At 36.7% G+C, this 19107-nt stretch overlaps 1 protein-coding gene across 6 annotated transcripts in view; it reads left to right on the top strand.

Moving 5' to 3' along the window:
- Positions 1-19107, top strand: part of TBC1D5 (TBC1 domain family member 5) — a 438974-nt gene that overhangs the window by 203372 nt on the left and 216495 nt on the right. For all 6 annotated transcript variants that reach the window (XM_087917673.1, XM_026708141.2, XM_087917675.1 and 3 more), the window contains one exon: positions 8755-8821. In XM_087917673.1, coding sequence (XP_087773799.1) covers positions 8755-8821 — 67 coding nt within the window. The remainder of the gene's footprint in view (positions 1-8754; positions 8822-19107) is intronic.

The raw sequence follows: 19107 nt of genomic DNA, 5'->3' as shown, positions 1-19107 counted from the left end.
CCACTCGGACAGGGTGGTCCTTCACCTAGACCCAACCTTTATACATACCTAACATACCTCAACACTTCTTTCCACCGAGCGCAGGAGTTGATCCTTCCCAACTTCTGCCCAAGATCGACCCATGCATTAGAAAGACAATGGCATTCTCTAGATGTGCATAGGGCCTTCTACATTTACATCAATAGGACTGTTGCCCACAGTAAGACAGAGGCCCTCTTTGTCTCTTTTCAACTTTCCACCCTAGGGAGGAAAGCTACAGCTTCAACGGTGGGCAGATGGCTCAGACCCACAATTGTGAAGACACAAGAACTCCAGACATTACCAGTGCCCACCAAGAGTGAAGCCACAAGCCTCTATCACAGAAATTTATAGGGCAGTCTTCACCATCACCCTTCTTCAGACATTAAAAACCGGACATTTTTGCATCAGCAGAAGCCGCCTTCATCATACATGTCCTATAAAGAGGACACGACAGCTTGGGTATGTCCCAGACCTGGATGCTCAGAACAGCTCCATGGAGAAAAGGCATTGGTTCTTACCTGATATGCCCATTCTCTGGGAGTTGTGATGAGGCATCCAGCCCCACCCAGATGACCGTCTGGGTCTGAGTCTGATCTTAGTCAAGCACAATGAGCAACAGAGAATACAACGGAGTAAACTACAACTTCTAGTTTGCTAAATGACAAAGGGGAGTGTCCTCAGAACTTTGCTCAGCTGATTGGATGACAGATGGAAGCAATTCCCAGATCTGGATGCTTGTCACAGCTCCCAGAGAATGGGCCTTTTTTATCTTGGGTACTGTTTCTTTTTCTAGATTGAGAGGCCATATTTATGCCTAGTTACTTCCTGTCTCAGCTAGCATACCTTCATCAAGTCTCCTTCAAAATCACTGAAACTGCTATAGATATAGAATATAGTGCTTCAAGTAATCATGAATGATCTCAGGATGCCCACTTAATAGATCTTCTTAATGAATTGAATTGGGTCTGTATTAGGATCCAAGTGTAACTCAGGTTGCTGGTTGTTATTTATAAAGGCCTTCATGATACAGGAATGGACACTTGTGGAACACTTATATGCAATTGTAGTTTATGTGAGATCTGGCACAGTTGATATGCTTTGGATCTTTTCCATAAAACATTGTCACCTAGTGGGACTCAAGGAATTTTTTTCTGCATTGCATTATCCCTGAAGGATATTATTTCCTTCTTAGGATTTGGAGGAGCCAAATCTTTCAATTCTTCAGCACAATGCAGCAGATTTCTTGTTGGCCAGCCAGCCAGTCTTTGTGTGCATGCCCCTCTTTTTCCCTGAGCGGTTTGGGGGAGAGAAAGGCAGTGGGATCTCAGCAGCACCTCTTTTGTGAGAGGGAAGCAGTGGAAGCAAATAGGCCAATTGGGATACAATCATTCCAAAGTGAGGAGCTGGCTGGTTGGAAGAAACCTTCCAGCGGACTGGATGCAGCTCACGAGTCATACTTTGGAGACCCCTAATGTAATGTAATCTCTTCTCTGTAGTGGTTCCTTTCAACATCATCCCTACAGAGATAAGATTGGCTCTAAGTTTTACACTCTTTTGCAGTGCCCTGAAGTGCCCTGATTTTGGGCCCACAGGTGGTTATAGAGACCAGGGTGGATAAAAATTGAAGATTTTTTTAAAAATCAAATTAGATTTTTTAAATTTAAATTGGACTTTTTTATTTTTATCAAATGTCAACTCATAAAACATTTTATATACATCTTTTATAGTTGTCAACAGGAAGAAGTGGGGAGTTTCAAAGAGCAGGCAGCAGTGTGGAATCGAAAGTACATCCCGTTCAAATTCTCTTCAGAGATTGATTAGATGACTGAAGCTTCTGCCGCACAAAAATCTAATTGGAGAGCATGATTGATGACTCTTGGCTATAGATGTGTTTTGTTGGATAATACACCCAGAGAGGTTGGGGAGAAAGCAGGATCAAGGGTTACAGTGAATTATGTATCTCAGAGTCGGCTACGCCCAGGCTAATGCCGGCATGTTCACTTCTAATAAATACTTTTTAGTTTTGGGAGTGTGGCTCGAGGCTCATGATTTAATTGGAGTAACTGCCGGAATCCTGACATCAAATTTATTTTAATAAAATGCTTTTGGAGTAAAAATCTACCTAAAAATAGTTTTCTAAGATACATTAATAATTTAGTTTATTCAGCATGAAATGGAGCTGTTATGTAGCATGAGGCTGTTACATTCTGGAATATAATTGAGTTTATAAACTCAATTCAATGAATCCAAGTTCTGCAAGCTGAGATAACATGCACTGCATTGATGTATTCACACAATTTCACAGTAATCATGAGATAAATCATAAAACAAAGTTCAGGATATTCTTTTATCCTATGGTTTTGCAAATCTGTGTACACTACAAACTGTATGTTTGTTTGAGGAACAATGCATCTGTACCACCAAGCTGTTAAGTGTGAGGAGGAAGGGCAAGCAGTAAAAATGAAAGTGAAACCTTCTAAGCAGCTTATAAATATAATATTAAAGAGCACCTGATATTTCAGATCCATCATGGTAGCACCTGTTAGTGGGTATCCACTCATCTGCTGCCTGCCACGTCCCTCACCTTGTTATGTCACTGGCGCATTACCAACCATCCAATTAAAGTGATTGGGACTGTTGGTGAGTCAACAGTGGGTCAGAGGAGGAGCCACTTTGGGACAAAGATGACAGTTGCTCTTTAAAAATTATGTTTGAAATTGAGTTGATTTAAATCAGTGGTTCCCAAAGTGGGCGGTACTGCCCCCTATGGGGCGGTGGGATGGCTTAGAGGGGCTCTAAGAGGCAAGGGGGACAGCAGAGGAGTGCTGCAGATGAACCCTTCACAAGGTGCAATTCAGGGGTGGGATTGTACCAATTCATTACCATCCCTAGTTCAGAAAACCAGTAAAAGGGGCCTGGGTGGCCCTGCTCCTCTCTGCTTGTTCTTCCGTTCCCTGTCCAGTCAGTCCTTATTGCGCATGCGCAACATCGCATGTAAGTGTGACAATTGCTGACGGCCACAGCGGTGCATTGAAGAAGCAGAGCAAGCAAAGCTGAATAATAATTTTCACTCCAAAAAGCATCCAGACACCATGTCTTTTTTTTCCAGCTGCACCAAAAAAAAGCCTCTGTGGCGTCTGGAGGCTTTTTGCAGTGAAAATTACCAACCTCCAGCTTTGTTCTGCTTCTCCAACGCATTACCGCTGCTGCATTCTAGGCGTTGGCCATGCAGGCTCACTCCATTGACTGCTGCAGCACTCCCCTCGGACTTGCTTGGGCAAGTCCCTCTGATGCAGCGGGCTCAATGGGGTGGACCTATGGGGTGGGTACCTAGAATCCTGCCACAGCGGCACATTGGAGAAGTGGATTAAGCAAAGCCGGAGTTGGTAATTTTCACTGCAAAAAGCTTCCAGCCACCGTGAGTTTTTTTGGGTGCAGCTGCAGTCCAGCTGCACTGAAAAAGCCACACGACAGCTTCAGGCATTTGTGATAAGGACGATGTGGGTTGGCAGGGAGCCCAGCGACCACAGTGGCTTAGTCCTGGCTTGTCTTCCCTGGCAGCCAGCTGTGGAAGGAAAGTAAAGTCATGGCCATGGGATGATGAAAGTGGCGGTCTTGGGGGAGGAAACAGAGATTAAGGGCCGCGGCCTCTGAAAGGGGAAACAGGGTGATGCAGGATTAGCCCAGGCCTTTGACAGATTAGGCCATGCCTGCCTGAGCAGAAAATAGGAAAGGAGAGGGGGGAAGGGAGAGAGAGAAAGAGAATGAAAGAGGGAGGGAGGAGAAAGTGAATGGGATATGGAGGGAAGGAGGGAGAGAGGGAAATAGAGAGAAGGAAGAGACAAAGTAAAGAAAGAAGAAGGGAGAGAGAAAGGAAGAGAAATGAAGAAAAAGGATAGACAAAGAAAGTGGGGGGATGGAAGGAAGGGACAGAAAGAAAGAGAAAGAAAGAAAAAAGAAAGAAAGGGAGGGAGGGAGGAGAAAGTGAATGAGACATCTAGTCCAACCACCTGCTCCAGCAGGGTTAGAAGGGTGTGTGTGTGTGTGTGTGTGAAAACTCCGAAAACAGGTCAAGTAGCTCTGGGGAGGTCAGTCATAAATTAGAACACTTGCTAAACAACCGGCCATTAAGCGAGGACCACTTGTATTTGCTTTGCCAGTCTCATGGCCACCTGGCCGCGCCCACCCAGTCACATGACTGACAAGCCACGCCCACCCAGTCACATGGCCAGCAAGCCACGCCCAGCCAGCAAGCCAAACCCACCCAGTCACATGACCACTAAGCCACACCCACAGAATCAGTTGTTAAGAAATTTGAATCCCACCCCGGGTGGGGGCGCATTGAGGATGAGTTTGTAGCACCAAGGGGGCGGTGGACTGAAAAAGTTTGGGAACCACTGATTTAAATCAAGCCTTTTTCACTAATGATTTAAATTGTGATTTCAACTTGATTTAAATCAAATCCATCCTGGTAGAGACACATGAGAACAATTTCAAATAGCCATGGGGATAACAAATAGCTATGGGGATATTTACCCAAGTTATTTGCAACCTTCACTGCTGGTTTGCTCATTGATTTTGTTTGTGGGAAACCAACAAAAGATTACGAATTGTGAATGAAGAAACTGCAGCCAAATCTGACCACTTGCCAAGTGCCCAGATCACAATCATGTGACCATGGAGATTAAGGGGCCGCGGCAGCCAGAATTTTGATGACCGGTGATAAATAACACTTGTTCAGCACTATTGCAACTTCAAACAATCGCTAAATGAATGGTTGGTAAGTATGTAATTTCGTTTATAACAGTTATTGAATTACTTGAAATCAGCGGAACATGGCTTAGAGAAGGTAAATGTTAAAAGCAAGATATAAATCCAAAATTAAATTAACATTAAAATACAAAATGTATAATGATTAAACTGCAAAGTTGTTAGTTGCCAAATGCTTTCACCAGCTACTAAAAATGCTTACCATTGGCTCCCATCATGCCACATTTCTGATAAGGGGGACCAAGAAGCAGCTGTTCCCTAATATTTTGGCACAGGCACAGGCAAAAATATTATATTAAATTGAGTTGAATTTCAGATTAATTTGGATTAAATTTCTATGCTTTGTTTTGGAAATAATAAAGTTGAGAGACTTTTATATTTAATATTGATTATTCAATGAAGAATTTAAATGTTTGTACTCCTTCATATAGAATGACAATTCAGATTTTTATCCTAAACAACTGGGAATTACTACCAAATAGGAGAAAAAAAATTAAACTTTCTAAAGCAATCAAAGCTTTCAATTACTATTGTATAGATAATTTTCTCTTTTAAAATGTTGATATAATTTACAGTTTTATTTGAAGAAGTTCTACATCTAATACAAAAATATGGTGTTCAGAGTTTTTTTAGCTTAATAATTATTTTAGAACTATCCAAAATGCAGTATACAATTGTGTAGCTGAAGAGGTTATATTTGGTTTCTATATGCTGCTTCAAGCTTGCTCTGTTTAATCATTTTTAAAGCTTAGGTGGTGTAAATTGAATTTAACACTGTAGTTGCAAGGGTGTTATACAAAAAATCCAAAAGGAAAGCTTATGGTGCTGATTCTTATTGATCTCAAACTCTGTAGCACCCTCTGTTGTCATGTGGAAGCAGAATCAGGTACACTGTTTTCAGCAACTGAATATTCATCATCCAAATAATAAAGTGTACTTTATTATATAACTATACAAAAGTTAATAGTTTAACTTTTAACTTAAAACCTAATTTTATTCCAATTTTTGTAGTTCATCAAGTAGTGAGTTTAGACTTATTGCAGTTTTTTTTTACAAATTTCTATAATATGTGATTTGTTTTATAGAAAGAGAAAGTTCACATGTGTGGTATATAAAACTTCCAAGTTGTATGTTTCCCATAACATTTTTAATTCTTTAACTGCCATGCTTCAAATAGAAAAAAACTGAACTTATCAGTGCTAGAATAAAAAATGTATAATTGTATGGAACAGATGTTTTCATAAATATTTGGTATAATTGATTTCAACTAGAAACAAAACAATTGCCTTTTTTCTAAATTATAATACCTTTCCCTATGCAGATAATTTTAAAATACTGTATTTAATATTGTTAATGAAACAAATCTATCTTTTGAGTTTCACAGTGAAAAAGAAAGAAGACTTGATTGTATTATATTTTGATCTTCAAATCAATTAGAAAGTATTCTTAAGTGGTAAAGCTAAAAATCTCTATAAAAATAAATTACAGTAAATTCTGGCTCAGCAGGAATCTTTTTGCATTTATAATTATTAGTATTACATAGTATTGCCATACCCTTTGACCTCGGTTTCCCACAGCAGTTTTCTTCCAAGGGCTAAAATTTAAGAATTGTATATATTAACATCATATTTGTATACTGTGTATGCTGCCACTACAGAAAAGAAAATATCCACTTATTCTTCTTGGGTGCCAATTTACTTTCCTTGCTATTTCTGCATTTATAAAAATACTGTTTAATTGAGAGAGCATCTTTTTTAAAAAGTTTTAAAATAAGCACAGCTTAATTGTTTTACACCTGAAAGCTCAACTGCAGCTGCAAGAAATTTTGAGCAAACCAGTATTCTTGACTGATCTGTCATCTACAAAGTGTGCAAAGAAAAATAGGTAGCTGTCATTAAAATTACATTTCAGCTTTCAATAACCATTTAATGAGTAGTGTAATTATATAAGTATGGTACCTCAAGTACTTCACTCAATAATTAAAAATAATCTCATCTTTAAAGTGAAAGCTCTAATTATTATTTGACTTAACCAGGACCACTGTTATGATCTCCAGTGGCATCTCAGAATGTTTTGAAGGTATAAATTAAAACTGAATAAATCATTAAATTATTAAGCTTTAGATATGCTAAAATGAAAGTATGTAGTATTTTTAAAATATGCAATTGCTTTTCACAACTTTGTAATGTAAGCAACTTCTTTCCTTTTCCCTTTTTTTCTTCTCTAAGATCACAGATTGTGCCCTTTTAAAAATATACATATTGGTATATGATTTTTTTTTCTTGAGTTACTTAGAGCAGAAATCATGGTGATTAATAATGATCAAACATTAACTATTTTTTTACAAAAAAGAATGCAATATTCTTCTGGTTATATTATTTGTCCTTTCGTCTTGATTTGTGAAAAGTAGAAGTTTGAAATTCAAAATGTTTAGATTATCCAACCAGCAAATTAATTTTCTTTTATAACTTTAATAATAAAGACCTTTGTGCAACTTACAAAGAGAAAAAAAATTTTAACTACAAATTTATATTTTAAAGTTGTCTACAATTAATAAATAATATAGTTTTGTTGTCCCCTCTCACTTTATTGATGTGTTCCCATATTTAAATGTAGTTTCTATCTTAAATCTGCTCTATGCTATTTCTAATCAATTAGCTCTATGAATTGATTTTTCCCCCAAAATAAACATTGATGATCTTCTGTTGTTCCAACCTTTTAAAAAGAGGGAAAATGTGCTTAGAAGTACCTGTAGAGCAAACAATATGATATCAATACCTAGAAAATCCTTGAAAACATAAGTAGTAGGTTTGAAAGTTCATAAAAAGAAACGTGATTACTAGAAGCCAATATGTTAAAGATACTTGTTGCCAAATAAATCATAGTGCTTTTTTGGATAAAGTGATTAAAATAATCACTTTAGATTATGAGTATGTTGTAGTTTTAGAATACTTAGATTTCAGTAACGAATTTGACAAAATTGACAGTTTATAAGTTCAGAAGAATGTTTCCACTACCTGATGAAATTGTGGTTGGTTGAATTGCTATACCCAGAACAATTGTAATCCTTAATGGATTTATATTTATAGTTGTGAACCTTAATGGATTTATATTTATTGAAGGGAGTATATTGTGTGGTACCTTAAGGCTCTATCCTAAAACCAGCGCTCTTCAAAATCTTTAAAAATACCTTGGATGAGGGATAAAAGGAAAGTTATGTAATTTGGGGGACAACATAGTCTGGAGTTGGGGACTTTCTGAACGCATCAGAAGACATTCTTAAATTTTAAATTATCTCAATAGTTTCCGCAGTATGTTTCCATCAGTGTTTGTGCTTTTGCTGCTACTTACCTTCCCTTTGACCCATCCATCCTGATCTTTGAAATACCTTTCCAGAAATCTTAAATAAAAGACTTTGTCAAATTTAATCTACTAAATTTGAAATCACTTAGGTCTATGAAATCAAGTTTTTACTGTCTTTCAGAAGAAATGTGCTACTATAATCAATCAGGAGACCAAATTGTATTGTTCGTATTTTAACATTAATGTTCATTAGTAGAATTTATAGGGAGGAAGAAATTTATAAAATTTGATTTATCAGAGCTCTTGATAGAGCTATTAACATGGCACCTTTTCCAACTTTACTTCTCTAATATCATACTGTGTTTACTTTTTGGTATAGTACAAGGTAGCTATTATCAGTTATTGAAGTTAAAAAATAAAGCTTCTCATGTATAATGGTAAAGAAGTCTGTAGAAAACTATTTATTGTATAGTGCCTATTAAAAATATTTTTAGCATAGGAATTACAGGTCTTACAAATATTCCCAAGGTGTGATTGTGCATAGTTGTATAGTATCTCTAGTTACATAGTATCTACAACAAAAGGTCTAATATTTTTATACATTCATATTTGTGCATCTTGCAGTAACATACTGAAAACTCTTATGTCTTATCATTTCAGATGTGTCAAATGAAAATGGAAGAGTACAGCTTACTTTGGATTCTGATGGGATCTTTTTGTCATATAGGTGAGAATCCTACAACTTTTCTTTCTGGACAGCTTTCTTAAATTTACATTCATAAAAAAGAGGAAATAAAGTATATTTATATTTATTAAACATATTTTATTCTCATAATGTTCGCTGAACTTAAAGGGATCAGAAAATTATTCAAAAACTTTGAATGTACAGCTTGGAATGGACAATTATTGTGATACTTACCCATTTTATTTCAAAAATATAAAAGAAACATTCAGTATATTTTTGAATATTTACAAATAAACTTCTTATAATCAGATAGTAAAATATGTTAAGGAAGTTAGTTGTCACTTTTAAATTCACTTCCAACGCTCATATCATTTTACAAAGATTATCTGCCTATTACTGTCTCTGGAGAATCATCGAGGTCATGGTTGTCCCAAAGGTGCTTTTTCAAAAGGCAACTGGAAGGCTTTGGTTTTATTAGTCATGATGTCTGCAACTGGTTGAATGAAAAATTGTACAAAAGTGATGGTTTGCATCCATCAAAGAAAGAGACTGAATTACTTGGCATTAAATTCACAGATTTCCTGGATAAACATGTAAAATGAACAGCAGGGACAGAAAATTAATGGATTCAGAACATTTCTGTCCCCAGAAACCTAAAACTAATAAGGATACCAGCGCATGCAAAATAGATGTCTGTGCAGATAAAATTATCAACCTTGATACCAACCAAAATCAATCATTTAATAGTGAGTGCCATACCATGTGCACTAATCAAACAGGTGGCAAGAAAGTAGGGGCAGGCGGGCACAACACAGGTAACGTAGACAGTAAACACAGTATTAAACATAAAGATCTCAAGTGCCTATATACAAACGCACAAAGTCTGGGGAACAAACAGGATGAACTCGAACTACGAATACATGAAAGTAAATATGATATAGTTGGAATAACAGAAACTTGGTGGGATGAAACCCATGACTGGAATATACTGGTAGAAGGATACAAACTGTTCAAAAAAAACCAGACCCCATAAAAGAGGAGGTGGAGTTGCACTGTATGTAAAGGACCACTATATTGCTGTAGAAATGCATGAAACCAAAGATGAAAACCACCTAGAATGCATATAGGTCAATATAAAAGAAAAAAGAATGACATGGCCATAGGTTTACATTATAGGCTACCCATTCAAGCAAAAAAAAAAAATATGTCTTTTTTGCCAGCCAACTAACTAACATATGCAGGAAACACACAACAATAGTAATGGGAGACTTCAATTATCCTGATATCAATTGGAAAACTAATTCTGCACCAAGTGAGAAATCAAATAAGTTCCTAACCAACCTAGCTGACAACTTTGTTGTCCAAAAGGTAGAGGGTGAAACTAGAGGGACAGCCATACTGGACTTAATTCTTACAAACAGAGAAGAAGTGATAGAGGGAGTTGAAACTGCAGAAATCTTGGGTGAGAGTGACCATGTCATACTAGAATTCAACATAACACAAACACAAGCAACAGATGACACCAGAATATTGGATTTTAAAAGAGCTGATTTCAATAAACTCAGAGAGAACTTGGGAAAGATTCCATGGATGAAAATCCTAAAGGGGAAAACAACTCAAGAATCTTGGGAAACTCTAAAAAGTATGATCATAGAAGCCCAGACCATCAAAATTCCACTGAGAAGGAAAAACAAGAAATCCAAGAAGAAACCAGCATGGCTGCACAAAGATCTCTCTGGCAAATTGAAAGAAAAAAGGATAAGTACAAAAAATGGAAAGAAGGACATACAACTAAGGCAGAATATCAGCAGATAGCCAGAATCTGCAAAGACGAAGTCAGGATAGCAAAGGCTCAGAACAAACAAAGTCTTGCAAAAAAAATAGTAAGAGAACACCTGTCTGATCTTGATGAAAACAAATCACCAGGGCCTGATGGATTATATCCCAGAGTTTTAAAGGAGCTGGCAGAGGTCATCTCAGAACCACTGCACCATATCTTTCAAAAATCCTGAGCACCGGGGAACTACCGGAGGACTGGAAAAGAGCTGATGTGGTTCCCATCTTCAGAAAAGGGAAAAAAAGACAGACCCAGGAAACTATGGACCAATCAGCCTAACATCAATACCTGGGAAGATACTGGAAAAGACAATAAAAAACAGATCTGCCAACATCTAGAAACAAGTAAAGTAATAACTAGCAGTCAGCACGGATTTGTTAAAAACAAATCATGCCAAACCAAGCTTATATCATTCTTTAACACAGTGACTAAATTAGTAGACCAGCAAAATACTGTGGACATAATATATTATTTCAGCAAGGCATTCGACAAAGTAGACCACAACCTACTTCTTAGTAAGATAGAAAAAAGATAGATATCTAACCATTAAAGATAGATAGCACCACCACTAGATGGACATGCAACTGGCTGGCAAATCATACTCAACGAGTAGTCCTTAATGGGTTTAAGTCTACATGGAGGGAAGTAAGCAGTGTGGTGCCACAAGGTTCTGTCTTAGGCCCAGTACTCTTCAATATCTTCATTAACAATTTAGATGAGGGAATAGAAGGGGAATTTACCAAATTTGCAGATGGTACTAAGCTGGCAGGAACAGCTAACACCCAAAAAGATCGGGCCATATCTAACAAAATGAAATTCAACGTAGAGAAAAGTAAAGTCCTACACTTAGGCAAGAAAAACCAGCAGTACACATATAGACTGGGTGAAACCAGGCAGTAATAGCAGTAACTGTGAGAGGGATCTTGGAGTCTTAGTGGACAATCGGCTAAATATGAGCCAGCAGTGTGCAGCAGCAGCCAAAAAAGCTAATGCAATCCTAAGTTGTATTAACAGAGGGATACAATCAAGATCAAGGGAAGTACTAATACCACTCTATAAAGCCTTAGTAAGACCACATCTAAAGTACTGCATCCAGTTTTGTTCACCACATTATTAAAAAGATGTTGAGACTCAAGTAGAGAAGAGCAACCAGGATGATTAGGGGACTGGAGGCTAAGACATACAACGAACGGTTGCAGGAATCTGGGCTTGGCTAGTCTAGTAAAGAGAAGGACCAGGGGAGACATGATAGCGGTCTTCCAATATCTGAGGGGCTGCCATAGGGAGGGAAGGATCAAGCTATTTTCTAAAGCGCCTGTAGGCCAGACAAGGAATAATGGATGGAAACTGAACAAGGAGAGATTTAACCTGGAAATAAGGAGAAACTTTCTGACAGTGAGAACAATCAACCAATGGAACAGCTTGCCCTGGGAAGTTGTGGGAGTGCCATCACTTGAGACTTTCAAGAAGAGATTGGACTGCCATTTGTCAGAAATGGTGTAGGGTCTCCCGCTTGGGTGGGGGGTTGGACTAGATGATCTACAAGGTCCCTTCCAACTCTGATTATCTGTTATCTGTTATTTTTCTTTGTTTTTCTTCGAAGACATTTTGCTTCTAATCCAAGAAGCTTTTTCAGAAATTGCCTGTGACTGTTTCTTTGAGCAGCTTTCAAGCTGCTATTTAGATTCTTACCAATAATCATCTTGACTTCCATTAGTCTATTTTTCAATTATTATTTTTTCCCCAAATTTTGCAAGTACTTCATTAAATGAAATGATATTCTGTCAATTCTAATATTTTGAACGGTTCAATTTTAGCTGTTATTGAGGATTGTAGGAGATACAGTTGGAGGATGACAGATTGGGGAATCTTGTCAAGTAAGGAGTCACAAGAAGTTGAGCTGCATACTTTCTTAATATATTATAGTTCATCCACAGTCAGCCACATGGTTAGATTGGATTTGGCATTTTTATCCACCAACCTTCTCAAGGACCTGGGATAGCAAGTGTTACTTCTGATGGTATTAAAGTTATATCAGGATGCCTTTTGCAATTGACTAATGGTTCAAGTAGAACTCCAGTTGTTTTGGCATTGCATCCAAGGAGCCTATTGTTATTGATACTGTTTTTGCTTTCTTCTGTCACAGGTGTACTTACATTTGCACGTCTTTGAATCTTGTGATTTTCTCCAGTTCTTTGTTTTCTATTCTGCTTTCCTCAGGTACTGCCACATCAACCATGCTCTTTTGTCTTTTTTTATATCATTTGTTTAAACTGGAATTTTATGTGGCAAGTGCTTGTCTGTTTGAATTCCCAGAATACATTATCTTCTTCACTTTCTATTACTTTGTTTATGTTGTGGTCCCAACAATTTTTGTGTGTGTAAGTAAGTAGCATTTCTTATAAATATTCCAGTGCACCATTATTTCTACTTGTTTGTCATCAGTCTGATATTTTTATAGCAGCTAGCTAGGTGGTCCCTTTTTTCAGCTTCCTTACAGAAGCAACATTTGCTGTCTATTGCTGTCTTCTCAGTTCTGCCATTTGTGAATGCTTTTGTTCTAAAGGCTAGATCTTGTGAAGCTAGAACCAGCCTTCTGTCTCCTTCTTTAACTTTCCTACTCTTAGCCATTGGCAGGTCTTATTATCTGCTTGGTCTGTTTGTTTTTAAGTGTATTGGCCCTGTAATACTTTTTCTTGCCATATGTCTTTTTTATTCATTATTTAGTCTTTCTTGTTATATACAACCTCCATTCATATTGGTCTTGTTTCTCTTACAGTTTTTTAAAATCATCTTGTCAATTAAGACTAACCATTAAGATGCTGGTCTTATTTTTCAACCTCATCTTCTATTTTGGTAAAGTATTGTTTGGCACTCCCCCCCCTTTATTGTTTTTGCAATTCAGGTATTCAGGTACAACTGTATATCAGTTGGTTTGCTTCTTGCAGTAAGTTGGTGCTTATATTTGATACTACAATATTGATATCTTTTAATTCTTGTGCTACCTGTTTCTTTGGAACAAGCTTCAATGTGCACAATCTTACTTTTTTTTCTATGTGCTGTTTTTGATGTTCAATTATTATCTGTTTCACTTTTCTTCTTTATTCACTCTGAAGAGAAAGCAGAGGAAGGGGTGCTTGATTTGGGAATGAGAAGAATTCAGTAGCTATGCTGGCTTCCTCTACTGCTGTCTTCCCCAGTTTACCTCTATAATCTAAACTATTTCCGGCAAGGCTTCAATTTCTTTGCCTCAAGTAGATCTTTGCAATTTTTCCAATTCTACTTCTGTGAATACCTTATTTCATATTATAAAATGATGCTGATCTCCTAGCTTCCGTTCTATTACTACCTATTTACTTAATGAATTAATTAGCATATGACATCTACAGAGATCATGCCATCACTGATATACAACATTAATAAAACATTATATGGACAAACACAAATATGTTTAAATAAAGCACCAGCATATGTATGTATATAAAATCTGTAGAAAAATAAGACTTTGTTTTCAGTTTTCATATATTTGTGATATCCGATTTATATTCCAGCTTTTCTTCCAAAAGTCCTGCAGCTGCTGGCTCTAATTGCTCGGCCAACAGTCCTGAATGCTATAGCCTATTTGTCGCTAGATATCCACAAACTCCAATACTTAGTACTGTCCTTGACAGTATAACTGATCTGAGCGATAACTGATCCAGTATCAGTTACTGTGAATTATGACTCACCATATCATTTAAGGGAAAGGCACTCTTGATCTGGCTCCTTTGATAAGACATGTCCTGCATGATCGAACTTTTGGCGTAGGTCTCATCTGCCCCACAACCATGTGAAGGTAGTGCTACTCTGGGGGCACCTTTTTATTACAATTGTTGGTTCACAACCAAATATTTAGACTAGATCTAGCATTTTGGTTCATTATTATTATTACATATATTATGGCTGCCAGTTCTTTAGCTGGTGTTGGCCTTCATATATATTGAGTCCTTCAGAAGAACCTAGGAAGTCGTAATGTTTTGGTATAGTATCAGAACAGATCCAAGCAGTGTGGCCTTTTGTAATTGATAGATGGATATGTTGTCAGTGGGCATAATTTTCTAAGTGCTATTCACAATGTGCCGATAACCATTTTTGCTGTAATCAACCCATTTTGATTTTCAAATCTTGACACTTTGTGATCTTCTCCATTGTTTTTCTTTTATTTTACTGTCTCCTAGTATTGCTACATGTTATCCACATTTCCTTCTTTTATCTTTAATATTATTTCTTTTTTCTTATTTTATTAATTATTATATATTAATACAATACAAGGATTAGAAGGTTATCTATAAACTGCTATCTAATGGAGGAATCCACTACTATAGTATCCTGTCAGATGGCAATCTGGTTTCTGTTCAAACACTTAAATCAGAAAACACAAAAAAAGAACAGTTCAGAGTTTCTTGGAACATTCTTTTCCAATTTTGAACAGTTCTTACCATTAGAAATTCTCTCCTGAACTCCAATTAAAAACTACTTTCTTTTTTGTAAGTGAAATGAACCAGCAAATACCACCTCTGACTGGCCCCGCCCCCATCTATTCTCTGCCTCCCGAGTCCCAGCTGATCGGCTGGAAAGCAGGTTAGTGGGATGGGGAGGGAATAGAGATTTTGCAGTATCCTTCCCTACCACGCCCACCAAGCCATGCCCACCAAGCTACACCCACAGAACCAGTAGTAAAAAATTTTGAATCCCACCACTGCATTACATACTTCTTTTTCTAGCCATTGTCATCTTCTTTTTGCTAATGTTTTTCTAAAATGAGTGTCAAACCTGAATACAATAGGGTTTTATCAAGATAGTATAAAAAAACAATGACTTCTCTTACAATGGCTGTAGTATTATTTTTATCCTTCTTATCTTCTTTCCTATCCCCTTATCTGTATCATATTATGGTTATTATTACTTTGTTCCTTTGCATGTATGTTGAGAGTTTCTGCACCAGAGATAAATTCCTTGTGCGTCTGATCACACTTGGCCAAATATTCTACCCTGTTCTGTTGTATTGCATTGTGTTCCATTCTACCCCACCCCATTCCAATCCAATCTATTCCATATCTTGATACTTGTGCCTAGAACTGCACTTGCTTGTTTTACAGTTGACTCATACCGTTGCTCATGTGCTGTAGATCTGTTTTTGCATATATTACCTGCAGTAGTGGCATTCAAAAAAATTTTTACTACAGGTTCTGTGGGCATGGCTTGGTGGGCGTGGCAGGAGAAGATTCTGTAAATCTCCATTCACTCCCCACCCCACTTATCTGCTTTCCAGTGCCATTCTCCTATGCAGGGCAACAAAAGAAGACCCAGCTGATCAGCTGGGACTTGAGAGGGAGAGGGCCAGTCAGAGGTGGTATTTGCCAGTTCTCCGAACTACTCAAAATGTCTGCTACCAGTTTTCCAGAACTGGTCAGAACCTGTTGAATACTACCTCTGCTACCCACTGTGGATCTTCCATCAAATATTTATGCCTTTGATTTTACCTATTCAAATGTAATACTGTGTCATGCATTTACTATGTATTTGCCCATATTCGAATTCGTCTTGCTGTATTCTCATTATTTTGCCTAGCTTAAGATTATTAGATTCTAAAGTATTTTTTACACCTCCACCTCTTTTACAATTTTGCTTACAAACCAACTGTTTAATTATCTTTTACAGAGTTTTTTTCATTGTCAATGTCTAGCATTGAATGTCTTCCATGATAGAGAAGACCAGTCTTTAAATAGTTGCTATATGATATTCAGTTGTTTTCTGTTTATAATTGCACCTGTGCAGTTGATGCCAGTGACCAGCCATGTCTGTATGCATGTGATCTGACAATACACTTATTCACTGTTTTGGGCTTATATTCTACAACCAAAACAATGAACCTAGTAGCTAGTTTCTATTATATAAATAGCAGAAGCTATAAACTGAATAATATACTTGAAGTGTTTGAGAAGAAATTAATTATGATGGCAGAAACTTATTAAACAGATATCTTGCACTATTAGTAATATTAAATAGATTAGTGTTACCAAACTGATTATTTATTCAACATATTTCCTACACAGTTTAGCACTATTAATGTTTGGCAGAAGTTCTGTTAGCTGCAAGAATAAGGATAATAGAAACTTAGAAGAATTACAAAAGAAAAAACTGAAATATTACATTGGCATAAGTATTTAGACCCTTCACTCAGTACTTGCTTGAAACACTTTGGCTGCAATAACAGCCTCGAGTCTTTCTGGGTATGCTGTGACAAGCTTTGGACATCTGGATTGGGGGATTTTCTGTCATTCTTCCTTGCACACTGATTGCCCCATCACCTTTTCACAGCTTTCTCCACAAAAGGAGATTAAAAATAGGATGATGGTGTGTAGGAAAAGGATATCCAAGATAAACCCTCCTAAAGGAGACATATTAATGCCTTTTTCAAGAGCACTGGAGTTTCCACTTCCTACGAAAGGTATTCTACTTCTCAGATTTTGTATCTGTTTCAGTTTTGGAGGGAATGTGAACAATTTTATTCACTTTTATTTGTATGGAGTTGAGGGCCACAGTGGCTCATGTAAGATGCTGGGCTTGCACACTACTGAGGTTCGCAGCCCGGCGGTTCGATCCCCATGAGTGAATAAAACACACAGGGACAATAAAGGAATCTTCCCCAAATGCCTACCAGCATTCAGGCATCCCATAGATAAAGATAACATCGCCCGGAAAAATCACTTTCACAAAGGCAGGCAGCCACCTCGTTGATCCATGGCTAAGACATCCCATACGTCTAAGATGATAGATAGATAGTTAGTTAGATAGATAGATGATAGATAGATAGATAGATAGATAGATAGATAGATAGATAGATAGATAGATAGATAGATAGATAGATAGATATTTGTATTTAACTGTTTGGAGAATCTGAAAATACAGATTTAGTCTTTATTTCATTCTATTTAGTTAGTTAGCTTACTTTATTGATTAACCCATGGGCCATATTAAAGTGCAGAGTTCCAAACACAAATTATTACTAAAACCCAATAAAACAATTTAAAATGGAATTGGAATAAAATACAATTTAAAATGAGATTGGAATAAAATAAAATAATTTAATATATGGATAAATAAAATATGATAAAATTATATTTCAGTGTCACCCTACAATCTGCTCCAATCAGTCCCACACATGTTCATCTCATCCGAACCATTTTGCTCAAGTACTGTGCTGTACTAAATGTTGTTTCAAATTCCGGCCGCACATAAAGTAATTGTTTTGATATGGGGTTCCCAATGGAACATTTGTTTAGTACATAGATCGAGGTACCTGTCTCTCACCCTCTTATACAGGCAACAATCAAATAGGATGTGAGCCAGGTCTTCTACCTCTGCCACTTTGCAAATGCAGACGCCCATTGTAGGGTATATAATGGAATCTTCCATATCTGGCCATTGTGTCAATATTTCACTATGTTGTACAAGGATTCTTTTGTACATGGTGGTCTGCTCTGTTAAAAAAAAAAGAATCATACTTGTTCATTGGTATATGAATAAGATTGCAGTTAGCCTTTTTCTCCCTATGTTGTCATGTAGTCAACTATTATAGTTTTAAAACATCTTATGGCTGTATCTTCATTACAAGATCACAGAATAACACTTGTGCTTCAGAATTAATGTTGCAAGGAATAACAATGCTAAAATCATACTAAACCATAAAATAATACCATCTTTTATTGCAGTGTATAGTATTAATTTACTTTTACAATTAGAAAGTGAAAATGATAGAGCTAGGTCATACAGTATATTAAAGAAGAAAAAAATGCCTTGGCTTTTAATAGTTAGCAAACCTGGCACTGCTATTAAGTAGCATTACAGCATTTAAGGTGTGAAATGAATATTTTATGCTCAGTAACAAGTAACTCCAAACATATAATGAGGCGAGCTGTAAATTGCTGGCTCCAAGTTACAAATTACATTGCAAAGAACAGAAGAGAGCTTGATGAGCAGGAATGTAGGAATGTTAACATTAAAATGAAGTATAATTGTGTAAAAAATTAATAATGGAGAAATAGAAATTGGCCAAATCTCCAGTGTCTTCTGAGCAAGCTTTGAAAATAATTGAAATTGTTAACATAATGAATGAAACTAGAAGACCAATCTTTATAATTCAGTGCATTTATTTATACCTAATCCTAAACAGAAACATGTTACTGTTTTTAATATTATACCATTTTGAATTCGATGTAGAAAAATCTGAAATACAGTATGCATGTTTATAATTGTAGGAATTGACTATTCATAACATATTCATCTTCCTTTTTCATGTTGTGTGCTGTGAAGTAAATGTTTTTATTAGTGTATTCCACAACTACACATCTAGAATTTTAGCCTGAATGTCTAGTTTATCAGCCTAAAGTGAGAAAGACTTTCATATAAAAGATGAGTCAACTAGTGATTCATTATGAAAAGAGGTTTG

This window comes from Pseudonaja textilis, chromosome Z, assembly GCF_049901715.1.
Source record: "Pseudonaja textilis isolate UNSWEBS1 chromosome Z, rPseTex1.2, whole genome shotgun sequence".
In the NCBI taxonomy this organism is placed as follows: domain Eukaryota; kingdom Metazoa; phylum Chordata; class Lepidosauria; order Squamata; family Elapidae; genus Pseudonaja; species Pseudonaja textilis.
The sequence above is the reverse complement of the archived record's forward strand: the minus strand, read 5'-3'. Positions and strand labels throughout refer to the sequence as shown.